General features: G+C 42.8%; 1 protein-coding gene and 1 long non-coding RNA gene across 9 annotated transcripts in view; one reads left to right on the top strand and one right to left on the bottom strand.

Moving 5' to 3' along the window:
• Positions 1-3,922: 3,922 nt before the first annotated feature.
• NR2F1 (nuclear receptor subfamily 2 group F member 1) lies at positions 3,923-16,518 on the bottom strand. Its single transcript, XM_073344473.1, has 3 exons — positions 14,483-16,518; positions 11,670-12,197; positions 3,923-6,696 (listed from the first exon to the last, which is right to left on the bottom strand). The coding sequence occupies exons 1-3, from the start codon at positions 14,928-14,930 to the stop codon at positions 6,416-6,418; spliced, it is 1,257 nt and encodes a 418-aa protein (XP_073200574.1). The 5' UTR covers positions 14,931-16,518; the 3' UTR covers positions 3,923-6,415.
• Positions 14,358-17,920, top strand: part of LOC140911441 (uncharacterized) — a 66,388-nt gene continuing 62,825 nt past the window's right edge. For 7 of the 8 annotated variants that reach the window (XR_012158962.1, XR_012158961.1, XR_012158960.1 and 4 more), the window contains exon 1: positions 14,358-15,921. This is a non-coding gene — a long non-coding RNA (uncharacterized lncRNA). The remainder of the gene's footprint in view (positions 15,922-17,920) is intronic. The other variant, XR_012158957.1, reaches the window with a different exon arrangement.

Below are 17,920 nucleotides of genomic sequence, written 5' to 3'. Positions count from 1 at the left end.
CACATCGCACGTTCATTATGTGGCATGGAAAGAAGTTTGTACAGCTCAGGGAAAAAACAGGTCCCTTGTTTTTTACACGCTGCATCCCAATGAACCGAATGGAAGGTACAGAGCCCACGTCTAAATCTGTTTCTGCGAGAGATCTGAAGACAAAAGGAGAGGAGGCCTAGTGGTGAGCTGGATATCTCTGTTAGTTGTCAGTGCAGGTCCATGGGCAGGCAGGGAATGCTAATAAGCTTTTGCAGAGCGGGCTGCAAACTCTCTCTCTCTCTCTCTCTCACACACACACACACAGTCTCTCTCGCGCTTTCTCTCATCCACCCACACAGTGTTATCTGAAATACACTCTCATAGAATATCCCTGTCTGCTTCTCACACACAGACACGCACCCCCCTCTCTCAGACTCATACAGCCTCAGCTCCTACACACACTGAATCTCTGTGTCTCTGTCTTACACACACGCAGTCTCTCTCTCTCTCACACACACTGTCTCCCTCTTCTCACGAAGCACAGGGATCGATAGCTGACCCCATGGTTTGGCCAATGCTTTATTTATCTGGCCGAGCAATGATATTATCGGCCTTAAACGTTATATACAGCAAATGTCTTCCTAAATCAACAACAATAGGATAGCTTACAGCAACCGGTCTGGCCTCCCTTAAAGAAGACCCCTCCCTTCCTTTTTTACAACTGGGGATATTTTATACCCTGTAGGTTTGGATTTGATCCATTGCTTTAAGCTTGACGGAGGGCTCTGCAGACAAGGAGATGTATATATACTATTATACAGCCATCACTGAGATTACTAACAGCGCTTCTCTTGTCACCCAGCCCGCAATGCTTTGAAACACTACTCACATTATCCTTATTTTTCAAAATTGGGGTGGAGAAGAAGATACTGTTTCCAGTTCTCCTCTTTGTTAATTGTTGTATTTACTAGCAATTATGTGTATAAAGCGATTTGGTATATTTCATGTTGCGCCTTTGTTTTGCTAATGGAAACCACGTGAGGGTGGGGAAAAATACCATCCCCCCTTCCCCCGCTATGAAGTGCACTTCCTTCTCCAATTATGCAAGTATTTCTATTTTAGTGACCACTGTAGCCAGGTCAGAAGCAATAAACTGGGCGCAATCACCCACGGTCATAGATTTTACACCGTGAAACCTTACAGCAGCTCCCAGCAATATAGTGTACTTGTAACTGACAGGGAAATAGAATAATGTTTCCCCACCCTAGCCCTGCTTTAACTTGTTTTACAGGTGGTTGCACCTTGCACCAGAGGAACGATGAGAAAACACCCAGCAGGAAGTTCAGTGGTTTTGACCCAGTCGTCAAGCAGGCACCCAGAGAGAGTTAGGAGAAATAGCTATAATATCGAAGGCACCTTGGCCAACTGTAGCCTTCGTGATCTCTGCAGTTTCCGCCTTATTCTCCAGCTGTTTTGCGCTGAATGCTCTCTGTGACCGGAGGGGGAGACTGAAATATTTAGGGGAGTATTTAAGTCCAGGTCCTTCAATGAAAAAGGAGAAAACCCACCAAAGTTGGGAAATGGTTTCGCTGACAAGTAAGGATAATAAATGAGCGGCGCTTTCAGCTAGATATCTCAGACGTGAAATTGCGCCCAGCTGGTTGTGTAAGCAAACAAATAGTTTCATGTTAGGGAATCTCGACTTGTGACTTGATGAATAGGACACGACAGAGGTAAATGGCTCTTTAACTCATTTAGGAATAAAACTCTTTGGCTTCCTAAGTAAAAGACCTGGTGACGCCATGGATCCCGTGCGAGGCCTTTAACAAGAGTTTGATTAGTTTCCACTTGTGTGCCCATATTCCCCCTACCCCCTTTAAAAACAAAACCAAAACCCCGTCTTCTCTCTGGAGTGATCATCACGTCGTAGATGTTGGGAAACCCGGTAGGTTTTCAAGGTGACAGAGCAACGTGCTGGCGAAGAGGAAAATGTTTAAGAAAAGCAATCGTTGAACCACTGGAAAATACTAATTTTCGTTCGCTCTGACCCACGTGATGTAAAACCACATCAAAGCCAATGGCAGCCATGCTCATTAGAAAAGGATCACATCTGATTGTTTTCAGTATTGTTGGGAGCTCATTCTGTTTCTAAACTAAGAATAAAACCGATGTAAAGCAACAGGAAGAACAGTGCGATTGAAGAAGAGATTTGCCACTGCTCCAAATAAAGCGCAGATCAAGTAAGCTTCAGGTTCAGGAGTGTAAAACACCACAAACTAGCCTCGTGAATAGTCAGAATGTCCCATGAAACCGAGGAAGTACCTCGCCAGTATCTGTAATGACCGTGTACATATCAGGAGGGGACCTTGTTTCTGAATGTCTCTTCGCTTGATTATTGGTGGTGTAAAAAATCTCGCTCGCTCTCGCTCTCTCTCTTCCAATAGGCTGTTCCACAAGGCGGATAATGTGCTCTCGCACTAGTCTAGCAGTTCCTTGGGGAAACTTCCCCTTTTTGATTTATAAGTGAAGCTTGTGTCTACAACAGTTTAACTCTACTTCAAATAAGCTAAAGTTCTCAGTCGCTCAGTGAGCGTGTTTGTTGAAAAGGGAACGTCTGACTCATATGTCACAGGTAATTTTTTTAAAGGAAGATACTTTGGGTTAAGCCCTATGCAGCTGCTAAAATGTTTGGAGCCAAACAGAGTTTCCTTCGCATTAACCAAAGTTGAATTTACTTTTCCTTTAGTACTTTTACCTTTTAATGTAACTTAAAATGACCTCAAGCCATAGGCATTCGTAAAGCGCTTTCTATAATAGCCACTATTTATTTCGTACTAAAAGAGCGTTTTACATATAGGAGACCCTGCCTCTGCAACTCATTATTAAATTCGCCCCGTTAAGTGTGCAGTAAAATGTGCCACTTACAAGGCTTTTTAAATTCCACCTCATTCTGAGGGACTGAAGGGAACTTGAGGCCATCCTTGTCTATCCTGTGAATGTTTCAAATCGCTTTCTTCTCTTCAGGTTAAGGAGATTGACTCAGAACTGCCAAAACTCGACTCACAAGTTGTCTGAGCAACACAGGCAAATGTGCTCCCCAGAGTCGTGTGGCTATGTATTGAAATATACACAGAAAAAAGGATCAGATACAATTCCTCACTGCACGTATTTAAGACAACAAGAACAACACCGACCAAACCATCACACTTGCACTATTTATTAAAGCTCCCCGAAGCGTCAGACGTCATTCCGTGACAGTCTACCACGAAATCCTTGCATCAGCAGTGGTTCGACCTACCATTTGGAAAAATTTCCAAATATTTATTTGATTGGACATAAAAGGCTTAATTGGGGAGTGGGAGGAGACCAGCTAGTTAGTGCGACGCCAAAGGTATATAGCCCTTTGTGTATGTTGCTATCAGGGCTCTCTAAACCCCTGCATTAACATAAGTATATACGTTACACTATTGCTGGGTTTCTGAAGTACTTTGCCGCTGACAAACTTTTAATGAGCACATCCTGTTACTGTAGCGGGAAAACCAAACACCTTCTTAGTGAAGAAGTAGCCAGTGGCCTACTTTTTTGCAGCCAGTAGAGCAAACCCCACTGTATTTAACACAACCAGGGACACCATCAAAGCTATGAAGTTCTCTAAGAGGGGGATGCAACGGAGTCAAAGAATGAGTCTAAGTCTAAACAAGATAACACCGAGGAGAAATTTAACTCGAGCTGGCTTTAAAACGGTACATGATACGGAAGAACAAGTCATCAGAAACTTATGAAGGGACCCTGGCCCTTCTCCACATCAACATTGTAGCATATACTGTGTGACTGTGACAAGTGGTACAATATTTTCAGCAAATACATGAATGCCCAGGAACTTTGAAAGTGGCTAAGGAAAATGTTCACAACCACAATAAATATTTTATAGTTAACACTTCAGAACACAATACCGTGTATCAGCAAAAGTTTAATAAGGGAATAAACACTTCTTTCTAATCACATACATGGCAATAACTGCATCTCTTACACCTCATCTAACCTGCAAGTTTCGTGGCAATCGGTGGGCTAGTATTATTCATAAACATGAAAATTAATTGAAAAATACGTTTCTTACCTACGAAAAAGTTTATCTATTTTCATTAGTGGGATAACACTGTAATGAATATATTTACATCTCATTGGAGGAAAGCTAGATCTCTCTTTGCTTCGAGCCACTGTATCCCCCGGCACCCATCCCACCAAAAACAATGCTGAAGGATTACTTTCAGTATTTCCAAGTGCTGAGTGTCTGTGTTCAGTGTCTGCCTTTCCCTTTTCTCTCTTTCAGAGAGGCTGGTGTACCCTCTCTCTGGGGAAGTCAACCAGGGTGAGGAACAGAGCTGTCGCCTATTAGCGCTCATGTGAGTTGGGAAGAGAGAAAAGTATTTGCGTCTAATTTCCATCCTTGTGTGCCCAGGGTTACAATAATCATACACATAGCGGCTACTAGGGAGACAGCCTGAGTCTCCATATTGAAATTGACTTTACCCCCATAGAATGTCTGCCCGTAATGTTGATTATCCAGATGTAAGTGCTTACTGTATAGAACTGCTCTCGCTTCGGATCTGCTGCGCCTAGAATATTAAAAAACCCCAAGCGAGTTGGATTGAAGGATCTTGTTAATAAATAATAATAATAATAATATAATTAATAATAAAGATCTGGACAGTAAATTAAAAGAAAACCATTGCCGATCACGCCTCAAGTTGAAAATCCTGCCTGGTCCGGGTTTGTTTGGAGGGCGCGGGAGGTGTGTGTGGGGATGTTATTGTTAAAAGATCCAGCTTTATTAATACGTTAAGAAAGAGCTCCCTTGGCAGTATGTGTTCTTACAGCTCCGTCTCAGATCCTATAAAACATTAATGCACTGAAGGCTGCTACAGAGATCAGCACCACCGGCTAGAAGCATTGTGAAGCCTACACCTTTGAAGGGGCTCCATTATGGAAAGGATTTTTTAAAAAAATTTTAAAAAAACCGGGGCTTTTGTAAACCTCTCAAATTTTCATTTTATAGATCTACAGCACAATAATCCATGTAGGGTGTGTGTGTGTATGATACACGCATACACACCACCCAACAAGCAAACCTCTAGTTAGCTTTCTGTATTAATGGGGTGGGAATACCCTTTACATTTAGTGACTAGAGGAGAGAAAAAAACAATAACACCGATCATTTCAGCACAATATAGCAAATGCCGCTCACAATCAGAACACACAGTGTTGGGTCTTTGAATTCTTGGGAAAAAAAACCCACTAAGCTTTTAACAAACGAATAACAGGCAAAATGACTACAGTATACCTTATATTGCACATCACTGCACAATGATGGTAGAATACAGTGACTTCAAACCTTGCCCAGGAATTCCAAAAGGAAACAGCACTGTGTAAACTTAGCAGAAGCTTCAACTGACAAGAAAGGTGTTTCAAAAAGCGTTGACCAGGGTACATGCACTTAGCTTTGTGATACAATCGCAGATAAATTGATTCATCTATGACATTGAACTGTTTGTGTTCCCATTTGTCTCTTAAATCCTAAGCTTGCACACTCAAATAAGTTTTGGAACATTGTGTGTTTTATACAACTTTGTAGCTCCCTAGAAGTTTTTAAAAAAGTTCTCCCATTTAATCCCACTGGAAGTTAAAAGCTAGGGAGTATACGTTTGTAAACTCTGTTGGCATGGTCAAGCAACAAGACTAATGAATTTTTTTGCTAAATTCTTTTATTTTTGTTTAAATTCTCACTTCAATTTTAATTCTTGAAGAACAGCTTCGACAACATATATCGCACTCATTATAAGAAGCAAAGGGTTATATCAAAAATTATTAGTATAGAATCACAGGAAACCTGGTTTGGAACCAGAAAAAAATACAAAACAGATATAGATACATAGACACAGGACAATTGTTTTTTTTATAATTATTTGGAAAATGTTATTTTCCCCTAATTCTTGTTTCTTTTTTCTTTATGCGCATACGATGTTTTAAATTTTACCAAAAAATGAAAATAAAGACTAATATTTTACAAAATGAATAACAATGTTCGTGGTAAGTGTTTGCGTGTGTGTGTTTTCTACACAAGATTCAGTTCAGCGTCAATATTTTTTTGTTTGTTTCTTTGTTTCTGTACAGAATATATCCACATCAGTCCACAATAAATCCTGGAAGATCCATTATTCTCCTTCTGGTTTTATTAAAATTCCCTCGGTCCTTTTTCCAATATTTTCCACAGACACAAGGTCCTTTCTTTTCCTTTCAAACATGGTCACAGATCTGATCCTACACGAGTCTTTATTTTTTTGTTTATTGTCTGCTTTCCCCCCCTCTCTGTACCCCAACTTTACTCGGTTCGTATATTTCTGTTTGTGTTGGTCCTCAGTGTCTCTATGGGGGTGTTGGCTGTGCTCTAGGAACACTGGATAGACATGTAAGGCCAGTTGAAGCTGCTCCCAGACAGTAACATATCTCTGATGAGGGTTTCAATGGGGGTTTTACCTACCAAGCGGACGAAGAAGAGCTGCTCGATGACTGAGGACGAGACGGTGCGCAGGGAAGGCAGCCTCAGGAGCAGTTTGCCGAAGCGACTCGGCTGGTTGGGGTACTGGCTCCTTACGTATTCCTCCAGGGCGCATTGAGATTTCTCTTGCAGGCTCTCGATATGGGCAGCATCTGACAGGCCACAGGCATCTGCCCAGGCAGCCACACACCAGGAGGAGACAAGGGGGGAAAACAGTTAGTTACTCAGTAAGCAAACGAGCAAACAGCACACACACACAGGGACTAAATACACCGTCCCACCGCCCCTTCCAACCATCACACCCCCATCAGCACCCAGGCAGGGCCAGCCGAACAATCACACCAACAGCCGGAGAGAAGATCAGGCAAAACCTCCCTTTGTGTTTCTTCCTCCACCTTGGAAATAAATAATGTAAGAGGCTCTCTCTCTCTCTCTGTGTGTGTGTGTGTGTGTGCGCGCGGGGGGTGGATCTGAAACCACACAGCCAAGCCACAGCAACCTGTCCTCTGTCAGGAGACTATCAGCCTCTGAGAGGGGAGAGAGAGGAGGAACGGGGCTATTATGCTCATGATTTTGCTTTAATCTACACACTGATGAGTGTTGTACCATGAATACAACTCAACCACAGAACCAGGAGAGCCATTGTTTGGATTTATACTAAATGTGGCCTGCATCTATGCTGCATGCTAAATAAATACATACATTGATTAATTAATTCAAATACGCCGAGTTTCTGGACATGGCTGGAAATCCGAACAAGTCAAAATGCTTTCGCAGTATGGGATTTTGAGTCTCTTGCCCGGAATCTGCAGTGCAATGCCAAAGAGAAAAGCTGCACTGCTCTCTGTATCTAGGATCAAGTAATTGAAAATCGGTCACATCTTTGTAAACTGTATAATAATCTAAGAGGAATATGGCTCAGTTACTCCAGCCTGTGCTAAGCAGACATCTGCAGCTATCAGACATAAAGCTGGAAGCGGCTGCATGAGCATTGTCTAAATGTGACCAGAACTATATCCTTCATATATATATATATATATAGAGAGAGAGAGAGAGAGAGAGAGAGAGCGAGAGAGCCAGAAGTATATCCTTCATACCCAGCAGAACGATGCGATCTAGGCAACTGCATACTAATCTGAGAACATGAACTGGAAGCCTCGTATCTATCTATCTAAAATTCCAAAACAGCGAATTATTGTGTATCAGCTGATTAGTTGAGAGACTTGCTCAGGAAACTACCGTCAGTGAAATATAATGGATTTGCCCCTATAGTTCAAATATCCACATTGTTACGTTTATTAATAATAAATATTTTTAAAACATAAGGCTCACAGGCAAGCAGTCAGTTGCAGAGCGGTTTACTATAGATCAAAGCCAGACTTTGCTAATATATAGATCTGTATATGAATTAATGCATGTTAATGGCCCCAAAAGGACATTACAAAATTGTGAATGTAAATTTATGACCCTGGAAAGACACAACAAATTATTCAAAGCAAAAATCTCTGGCAACTGGATTTTTGAAGTGTATGTCTTTCTATTTCAAGAACTGAATTTAAAAAGATTTCTGAACACCTTCATCTACCATACTATAGCCTCGAGCAAAAATACAAATAAAACAAGCTATGATTCAAGAACTTCTGAGGAAAGGAACCTTTGACCTGAGCTACGGACTAGGCATCCCTCAGATATACTATTATCCAAGCCAGACTGTTTTGCTAATCCATACTGTACCTCTAATGCAGTGTTATTTTGCAACATATAAAGCACCAGGTTGCAATATCTATATCTATACCTGTATCAAAAGAATAGGCCTGTTCTTGTTTGAAATATATATCAAAAACATAGTCCTGTTCATATGCTGATTGCCACAAATCACACTCCATATTTACATATATCTTGGTATTTTACATGTATCATCTGCTCATTATGCAATAGGATCCTATTCAACTTCCAAACAATGCAATATGAAAGGGTCTTACTGATAGCCCAGCAGATTTTTTAGGCCCCATATGTCATACCCTTAAGGTTAGTAAAATATTTATCAGCTATTTACGATAAGTGCACCTATACTGCAGAATCACTGGACAATCAAGATTGGGAAGTTACTTGACAGAAATACTTTAAAAAGGGGGAAGAATACGTCTTAGGTTTTGTATTAGACACAGAAACTCTTACAATTTTCTAATGCAGATAATATCTACTCTCGCTTAATTATTTGAAATGCCCCTGGCATATGTGTTTATTTGAATTTTATTTAGCACCCTTAAAGTTTTTTTTCCCAACCGCTTACAACAAAGATTAAAAAAAATTAAACACTATATGGTATAAAACCGATTAGAATATTGAGTTCGGAAAAATGGAGTATGTGTAAGAAGTAATGCAATACATATTTACCATCTGTGAATTATAGCTCAGTTAAGAAATGGAGGGCTAATGTGGAAATTCTGGGTGTCTCACTTTTTATATGGCAATGTGTCAATAAGGGAGAGCTCAATATTTCTTCGTGCAGTCTATGGAAAAGAAATTATGTAAATAAATAACCATCACTGTTCAGTACATTCCAGCCTTATCATGCGATGCATTCAGAAGAGTTTAGTGTTCAGAAAATATAGATGTAATCAGCTGGCATATAACTAGAAATCAATCTAGTTATTAAAAATAGATTTATTGAATTTATGTTATTTTGTCTGGTCCCTTCGTGGGAACTTTTATTTATTAGAAGAAAAATGTAGGTGTATAAATTAATAACGTTTTTTTTTTAAAGAGAAGTACGTTTGGGTCACGACCTAGTTCTTGGACGGTGTCCAGCATTTTAAAGATTAAATATACTATTCGGACGCCAAATGTAAAAAACACACCAGGATAACCTCATGCCAGCTTTAAATACTCAGTGCTAAGTAAACTGCTTTGGACAATATGTCTAAAAATGTCTTTTCCATCAGTCAAAGTTTGCTTAAAAGTTGGATGACTTCGAGAAAGGTTTCCCATGAATTCCCCTCTGGCTAGCAATCAAACCAAGTTTAGTCAAAAGTGGAAATGTGTGTTTGGGGGTAAGGGAAAGGGGTAAATTACTACTGACAGCTGTATTTTCACCTTCTAATATGTCCCATGCTATTCTGCTCCAAAATAATATTATTGTTTCCTTCCTAAACCCCATTCATCTCTTTAGCCAATTGCTGGAGCAAGCTCCTCCCTTGGTAAATATTTCATTATATACTTGAATACTTGACTATTAATATATAAAGAAGGAGTTAATAAAAAAGCCACCAGTTACACAGCTAGCTCAGGTCCAGAATTTGGGGGAAAAGATGGGAAAAAAAACCCCACTCTTCATTTGGGGCAAACGCCATTCAGGTGTCTTTGCTTTTAATAACTACTAAACACCACACCAGTTCTCCCTCTATTTTACAATAATTTCTTCAATATGTGTTTAAAAACAGAAAGGTTCTCAGCGATTGGTCTGTTTACTGATGTACATTCTGAAATGAATGAGTATGGAATGTAAGTCTGCAGACAGACTCGAGTTAAATCAGGCTGATAAATGCTGCCCAGTCTCTTTGTCACTTTTGAAAAACATGTTTCCATCAAGAAGACTTATTAAGATAAAATGCATTAAAATGTCAAGATGGCTAATCAGTAAATCTCCCATTTGTTTTAAGATCTGTACTTTATCCTTCGCAAAGAAAGATTCCCTCCAACACTACAAGACTGCATTTGCACTGAAAGTAAAAGGGGGCAGTCAAAGTACATGTCTCTGACCACCCTGCATACAAATTAGATACTCCTGTCTAAATAAATTATCTGATGTTCAAATCGATATTAATACTACATTTGCTACATTACAATATTGTGCAAATTTAAGAGTCATTTTAATACCATGTAAATACTATTTTTCATGCATGAAAGGCAACAAATATTGATGGATTATAAACTGCTTACTGTTAAACAAGGCCTTTGAACGATTTGCCATCTTTGTTCAAGAATGCTTTTAATTTTGATTCAGCCTAGTTTCAACTTAGATTTATTAGAACTGTTTATTTATTGCTAGATGGGAGGACTGGTTCAAATAAGGAAAAGACAGAAAGAAAAAGAAAATAACACCGAGTGGCTTTTTATCTTGCTTTGTTTATATTTCCTATATTTTCCGCAAATTGTTCCTCTTTGATGTTTATGTATTTCCCTCTGGAAGGTTACAATAATAAAAGATGTATTATAGTCTTAGAGGCTACAACCAGAACACTTCAAAGCGAAGTTAATACACTTTCCTGCAAGTTAATTTCAACCATCTATCATGAGAAAAATTGTTCACATGCATGCATGCATGTTACCACCTCCTACACTTAATTTGGTATTTTTTTTCAGGCAATCTGTTAAAATTCCAATATTTGTGTGGTTTGCATAGCAAAAAGATTTCTCTATGGGCGGGTAAGCTGGTACATAACCCCCTTCCTCCTCCCCCGTGACTTTCTGTTTCTATTGTTGGGGTTAGCTTTTTTGGGTTGTTGGGGTTTTTGTTTTTGTTTTTTTGTTTTGCCTTTCTCTTTTAGATCGAATCCATTTTTTACGATCCTCAATAACCTCTGCAACTGCAAACATGAATGGTTTCCGATAAGGGGAAATCAGGCAGCAATAAATCAGTATGGTTTATGATTTATTTGTGCTTATGCCCTCCTTTTAACACTCTCAGGGAGAACCTCCTTGCCAGTTAAAGTGCCACAAGAAACCCAGATCCCTTCTCTCTCTCTCGCAGGCACACAGTCACTCTCACACCCGCAGATAGATGGTAATATTTCTCTGTTTTTCCCACCTCCCCATCCCGCGTTATCCAAGGAAACACAAGGAGCACAAACCCTGGCAGTGGGGGTAATGGCATATAGTGTGTATAGAACTCCAGCCATCTACAGCTCTTCCCATAAACGTGGGAGCCACATTGATTTGCAAATCGAATGGGTTTTATTAACCTAACCCCAACCCAGACTGGCTGAGTGGGGGGGGGGGGGGAGCGGGGAGAGTATCTGGGAGGTTTGACCCTGTGATTTTGCTCTTGCTGTTGCCTAGCGATCTCTTTCGCCTTCTCCGACCTCTCCCTTCAGCTCCCCCAGCCCCAGCCCTTGGCCTCTCTCCCCCCAAGCACACTCACCTGATGTGAAGAGGACGATGGCTTTGAGGCAGCTGTACTCCGCCGAGTCGACGTGCAGGGCCTTGAGCTTCTCCACCTGCTCCTGGAAGATGCGGATGTGGTCCATGAAGGCCACCACCCGGTCGGCGGACATGGGCGAGGCGTGCAGGCCGGCGGCGGCCAGCAGAGGGGCCACATGCAGGGGCATGGAGCACTGCGCCGCGTTGAGCACGAACAGCTCGCTCCAAGTGAGCCGCAGCAGGGCCACCTGGTCGGTGATCTGCAGGTCGGGGAAGAAGGGGATGTTGCGGGCCCACTCGACGGCGCTGAAGAGCAGGCGGGCGGCCAGCTCGCAGATGTTCTCGATGCCCATGATGTTGTTGGGCTGCATGCACTGGCTGCCGTAGCGCGAGGTGGGGTAGGGCTCGGCCCGCAGCAGCAGCGAGATGTATCCCGACAGATAGCAGTGGCCGTTCAGAGGGTCCCCGTTGGTCAGCGCGTACTGGCCTGGGTTCGGCTGGGTTGGAGGCATTCTTCCTCGCTGAACCGCTGACAAAAAGAAAGAGAAAAGGAGAGGAAATGTGCATCCAGGAGGCTTGCAAACATCGCCTAACACGTTACAGCCGATCCGGAGACAATGCAGGGCTTATTCCCACAGACACACACACACACACACACACACGCACAGAGAGCTATAGACAGCATATACACATGGAGCAGTGTATACATAACAGGCTGCATCTCCTTACCCTCAGCCCCTGTACAGGCATCCCGGCCCATCACCAGCACAGCCAAAAAAATAAAATAGAATACAAATTAAAAATAAAAAAAAAATCTCAGCCAAAACAACGAGACAATCCATCCTCCCCCCACTTGCAGCAAAAGGAAAGCAACCAGCAAAACACAAATAAAAGAAATCCTCCGGATTGTAGCGTGGTGGCTGGGGTAAAAATCCCAGCAATCTGGTAAAAATAGAGGTACCATAGCTCTTTCTTATTTCCCAGTCCATTGTCCGAGGAGCATGTAGATTTACAAGCAAATTGTTTTTTAAAAAAAGAAATGTGTCCATATTCTTCAAAAATACCATCCAATTATCCTTAAAACTGGATCAGGTCACAGCCCCCCACCTAACCACGTCTAACTTTTTATTACACGGAGCAAGCATCCGATACGTGCCCAGCAAAGTTCTCACTGAGAGAAGGAAGAGAAAGATTAAATATTCGAAGGGGGGGGGGAAGGGTCTGAACTTACAGTAACCAAACATTAGTGAAAAAATGCGATGGTTTAATTAATATCTTTGCTGCGCTGTTGCAACTGCAAAAGCCTGTAGACAGCTTTGCACACTGAATGCACAAGCTTGCAACTGCAAAAACACTGGATTCATTAACCATCTCAATACAAAACGTAAGCATGCTTTGAGTTCCTAAAGCTGACCAAAGTTTTTTTTTAGTGTGTGTATGTTTTACTTCATCAGTGTCAGTGTTCTAAACTGCATGCAATGTAAACAAAGGCAATTCAAGGAGAAGATACGGCTACTGTGGTTTATTACGAACACGCACCTATATATAGTTTATCTTTTGCAGTTTAGAGCGTGCAATATTTTCGTAACTTTATCCTTTATTATAGAATTGATGAAAACCTAAATTCCAGTCGAGCCCTCAAAATCTAAGTGGCTGGACTCCTTTTCCCCCCTCTCCACCTAATTATAGTTTTAAACTTGGCAGTTATTTTTCAATTAAATGAAAACACAATTCTAAGTTTGCTTTTTTCCCCAGACGCCTGCAAACAGCTCCCTGAAGCTACAAATGAAGTCGTCATATGTGCGAGCTCTTTCATATCTGAAGGAACTCACTTTCTTTTCTAGTGGCATATAAAATATAATTTTAAAGCTAATTAAAGTAGCAATCCCCACTCCACAAAATTGACTGTTTCGCTTCTTTGCCTATAAGACATCTTTAACGATAGTCACAAGATGAACTTTAACTGTAAACTGCTAAATATATTTAGAAAATATAGGGCAGCAAGTCTTGCTACAGGAAAATGAGACATATTGCAAGCAAACACCAAGAACTACGCTGAAAAAAATAGCATTTGCAATGGTGAGGAGCTCATGCCAGAAACAGACTATGTATAATGCTAAAATCAGAAGGATCAGTAAATATGCTGTAAATTGTAATTTGTATGCAGTATTTAAACAGAGGGTGGAGTTTGGTGGAGAAATAAAATGAGCAGCATGCTAAAAAATGACAGGACTATAAAAACGGTTCAGTCACAAACTTTCCTTTGAGAGCATGGAGTAAAAGAAGGCCAGATCTTGCAAGAGGCAGACTCTACCATACTGGCAAGCACAAGGAAGCTGAGATACAGTAGCATATTTCTCCCCCCTTCCTTTCTCTCCCCCTCTTTCCCCCACTTCCATGTCTTTCATCTTTCTTTCAGGAAAGATGATGGTGGAAATTGATCTACTGCGAAGTGCTGTGGGGTTTTTAAATGTTATATATGGAGGGAGGGGGAATAGAAGGAAACCCATCTTGTAAAGAATGATGTCCCCCCAGCCTCATGCCAACAATAGACAAAACCACATACACACGGAGAGATTATACTAGTGATACCGGAGAAATAATAAATATTTAGTGACTGATCATCATAATAAATTCCCATCCCAGTGAGCAGGGAAGGGAAGTGTGCGGCGGTGGCGGCGGAGGGGGGAGTAAAGGAAGAGGAGGAGGGCACCAGCGCAAAGCAAAAGCCTGGGTGCAAAGCTGGAGAGGGATTGCAAGCATACACCCCGAGCTACAGGGAGAGGGAGAGGAGAAAAGGGAAGAAATATTCACCTTCCCGCCTCATGCCCACTTTGAGGCACTTCTTGAGGCGGCAGTATTGGCACTGGTTGCGGTGGTGCTGGTCGATGGGACAGTTCCTGTTGGCACGACATGTGTAAGTTAAGTTCCTGCGGACGCTCCTCTTGAAGAAACTTTTGCAGCCCTCGCAGGTGAATTGGCCGTAGTGTTTGCCGCTGGATTTGTCCCCGCAAACCACGCACTCGATGTGCTGCTGGCTCTGGCCCGAGCCCTGCTGGCTCTGGCCCTTGTCCCCGGCCGTGCCCGGGGTGGAAGGGGGTCCCGGCTGGCTAGGGGTCTGCGGGGTGTGCGGGGCCGCCGAGGCCGCTTGCTGCTGCTGCTGCTGATCCCGGGCCGGCTGAGCGGCTGGGTTGGGGCCGCTCGGGTTGCCCCCGGCCACGTCTTCCTGCGGATCTCGCCAGCTGCTAACTACCATTGCCATATCTCGGGCCCAAAAAGTGCTGGGGAGCTGCGCTTCTGGCGGAGGGCTGGCGGGGAGAGGAGGGGGGCGGGGGGGAGTGGGTGGCTCGGATTTGGGGGAGAGAGGAGAGAGAAGGAATCTTGCCTGCCTCTGCTTCGGCGGCGGCGGCGGCGGCGGCGGCCCTTGCGTGGCTGCTGCTTCTTGTAGCTGTTTCTGCCGTTTTCCTTCTCTTTATTTTTGCAACCCCCTCCTCTCTCTCTCTCTCTCTCTCTCTCTCTCTCTCTCTGGGGGGGGGAGGGAGGGAAGAAGGATTTTTTTTTTGTTGGTCCCCCCTCTTTTTTTTTTTTTTTTTTAAATATGTGTTTTTCCCCTCAAGTTGCACAGCGAGACGCGGCCGGCCGGGCTGCGGGGCGAGGCATGCAGGAGAGTCGCACGGGGGAGGCGATCGGCGGACACACACACACACACCCCGCGCGCACCCGCCACACAGTCCGAGCGCTAGGCGTGCAAAGGATGGGCAGGCATAGAGGAAGCTGGAGGAGGAGGAGGAGGTCGGTGCTGCCGCCGCCGCCGCCGCCGCCGCTGCTCGCTGCCGGGGCCCGGCGGGTGCTGGTGCCGCGTCTTGTCCCCAGTTGCCGCCGCCGGCGCTCTGGGCTCTTTTGGGGGCGCAGGCCTGGGCGAGGATGGTGGGGAGAGAGAGAGAGAGAAAGGCTGCCGATGATCAGGGGATAAAAGTGTCCGGGGGCCAGGTCCAGGGCAAAACGCAGTCAGCCATTCAGGAAACCAGTCTTGGGAAACGCGATCGAGGAGGGATTGAAGATTAGACAGTTTGATGTTGTTGTTGCTGTTGGTTGTTGTTTCTCTCTCGGTCTCTCTCTCTCTCTCTCTCTTTCCCAAAGAAATACAAAAGCAATTGGATGTGACTAATTCGCAGCGGAGACGAATTCACGGCGAAGTGTAAAAAAATAGAATATGAATAATAATGGCACACGCAGAAAACGAGAGATCCAAAGTAGGTCGAATAAATAAATCCTCTTCTTTCCCTCTTTCTTGCCCCTTCCTTCTTCTTCGGTTATAATACACGGTGCTGGTCACAAAAATCACTGGAGATCGCCTGGAAAATGTTCTCTCTTTTTTGCTCAGAAAAAGTATTTCAGCTAAAAACTCATCAGCCAGGACCAAAAGCCTCCCCAAAATTAATTAAAAAAAAAAGACAATAATGGAAAAAAAATAATGACGGTATTAAGATATGAAAGCGTCCTCTCTCTCCCTCTCTCTCTCTCTGGGCTGCTGCTGCTGCTTCTTTTTTCCCTTTTTTTCCCCCTTTTTTTTTTTTTTTTTTTTTAGTTTCACCTCTCTCTTCTCCTGCAGGAATGAAGCGAAAGACACTAGGAGGAAGGGTAGAGAAAAAGAAGAAAAGGAAGGAGAAAAGGGAGCTGAAGAAAAAAAAATCTAATAGAATATGCAAGAAAGGGGGGAGAGAGAGAGAGAGAAAGGAAGAGAGAGAGGGAGAGAGAGAGAGAGAGAGAGAGAGAGAGAGAGACCCAAAAATGAATGCGTTTAAACGGGAAGACTAGCAGAGCAATGTTTCCGAAAGGGGGATCTGCGCGAATGTCTGTATATAGTGAACTTTGACACTACTATTGAAACTGACACGTTTCTATGGAGATCGCTGCCTTATATGGAGCTCATGTCAAGGAGCCAAGAGAGGGGCTGCTGGCAACTGATAATCAAAGGCGACTGACTGGTCAGAGCCCTGAATTGGGGGGAGAGAAAATGGGAGGCTAAGGTTAGCCAAGCCTCCTTCACTCCATTGGTTAAGAGGCCCCCCTCTTGTTTTTTAATTCTCTGCTACCTACTGACTGGGCTGGGGAATGGAAGGGGGGGGGGGATTCTTCTGACAAGCGCAATTTACATTGAGATCGCCCTGCGCTGCTATTTACTTTGAGACCTGATTAGTATGGGTCGTCTATGGTCATACACACTCACACACGCACACACATCAAACGGACGGGGGGTGGAGATGCATTGCGATGGGGGAAAGGGGAATTAAAAGGAAATTATTGTGGCTCACGCTGAAAAGTTTTTTTTTATTATTAATCAGATTTCTGTATGTTTCCAATTGAAAAACCTTATTAGGAATTTTAATTACTGAAAGTAAAAAAAAAGTGCTTTGTGTAATATATATATATATATATATATATATATATATATATATGTATCGATATATAGATACACCCACTTACATTGCTTATTATATATGTTATATATATGTATGTATGTATGTGTGTATATATATATATATGTATATAAACTTCAACTTTGCTTTTTTTTTTCTATACCACCGTTGCTGGCTCCCATTTATTACCTAAAATATTCTCCTTCCTTTGATATTTTTAATTACGATCAATGACACTGGTGGAATTCTCGGTGTCGTAAAATGAGAACAGAACTCAACACTTTCCCCTGGAAGGGTTACAATTAATTACGATGATGATGATTACACTTTCCAATAGTGTCCCTTTCCAAGGCTGTTTAAACAGGCAGCAATGCTTCAATAATTAGTAATAAAACAAAAGTAAGTTCTCGTTTTGTTGTCTGGGAAGATCAATGCTTGTAAACGAAAGTCCCAGGAAGAGACAGAAAGAGAGAGAGAGAGAGAGAGTGAAGGTTGGAGTATGTACGGGGTGGGGGTGTGGGGGGGTGTTCTCTCTCTCTCTCTCTCTCTTCCAACTGTCTAGTAATGGAATCGCTGGATCCGGCTGCCATCTAGCGGACAGGAACCGAGCCTAGGAACTGCAGCCCAGCAAAGTCCCCAGCTCTCCGCTTCCTCCTCAGTGCACAAAGCCCGTGCCTTTTGTAAAGCAGCAGGACGCCACAAAATCTTTTCATTACTTTTTTCAAAATAAAGAAGCAGCTTTGGGGCAACAAACCTTTTAAATTGTATACCTCTTCTAGCCTCCTGTCTCCCATCCCTTCTTCCCTGCAACGTCCCCAGATGTGCGAGGTTT

The sequence above is a fragment of the Lepidochelys kempii genome, chromosome 5 (assembly GCF_965140265.1).
Source record: "Lepidochelys kempii isolate rLepKem1 chromosome 5, rLepKem1.hap2, whole genome shotgun sequence".
In the NCBI taxonomy this organism is placed as follows: domain Eukaryota; kingdom Metazoa; phylum Chordata; order Testudines; family Cheloniidae; genus Lepidochelys; species Lepidochelys kempii.
Note: the sequence above shows the minus strand (reverse complement) of the source record. Positions and strands in the feature narration are given on the sequence as shown.

What these genes read in the sequence shown, in the direction of transcription:
- NR2F1 (XM_073344473.1), bottom strand. Translation starts at nt 14,930, where the DNA reads ATGGCAATGGTAGTTAGCAGCTGGCGAGATCCGCAGGAAGACGTGGCC. An exon ending in AGTGGGCATGAGGCGGGAAG is followed by an intron (nt 12,198 to 14,482) that starts GTGAATATTTCT and finishes TCTTTTTGTCAG; the next exon opens with CGGTTCAGCGAGGAAGAATG. An exon ending in CATCGTCCTCTTCACATCAG is followed by an intron (nt 6,697 to 11,669) that starts GTGAGTGTGCTT and finishes CTGCCTGGGCAG; the next exon opens with ATGCCTGTGGCCTGTCAGAT.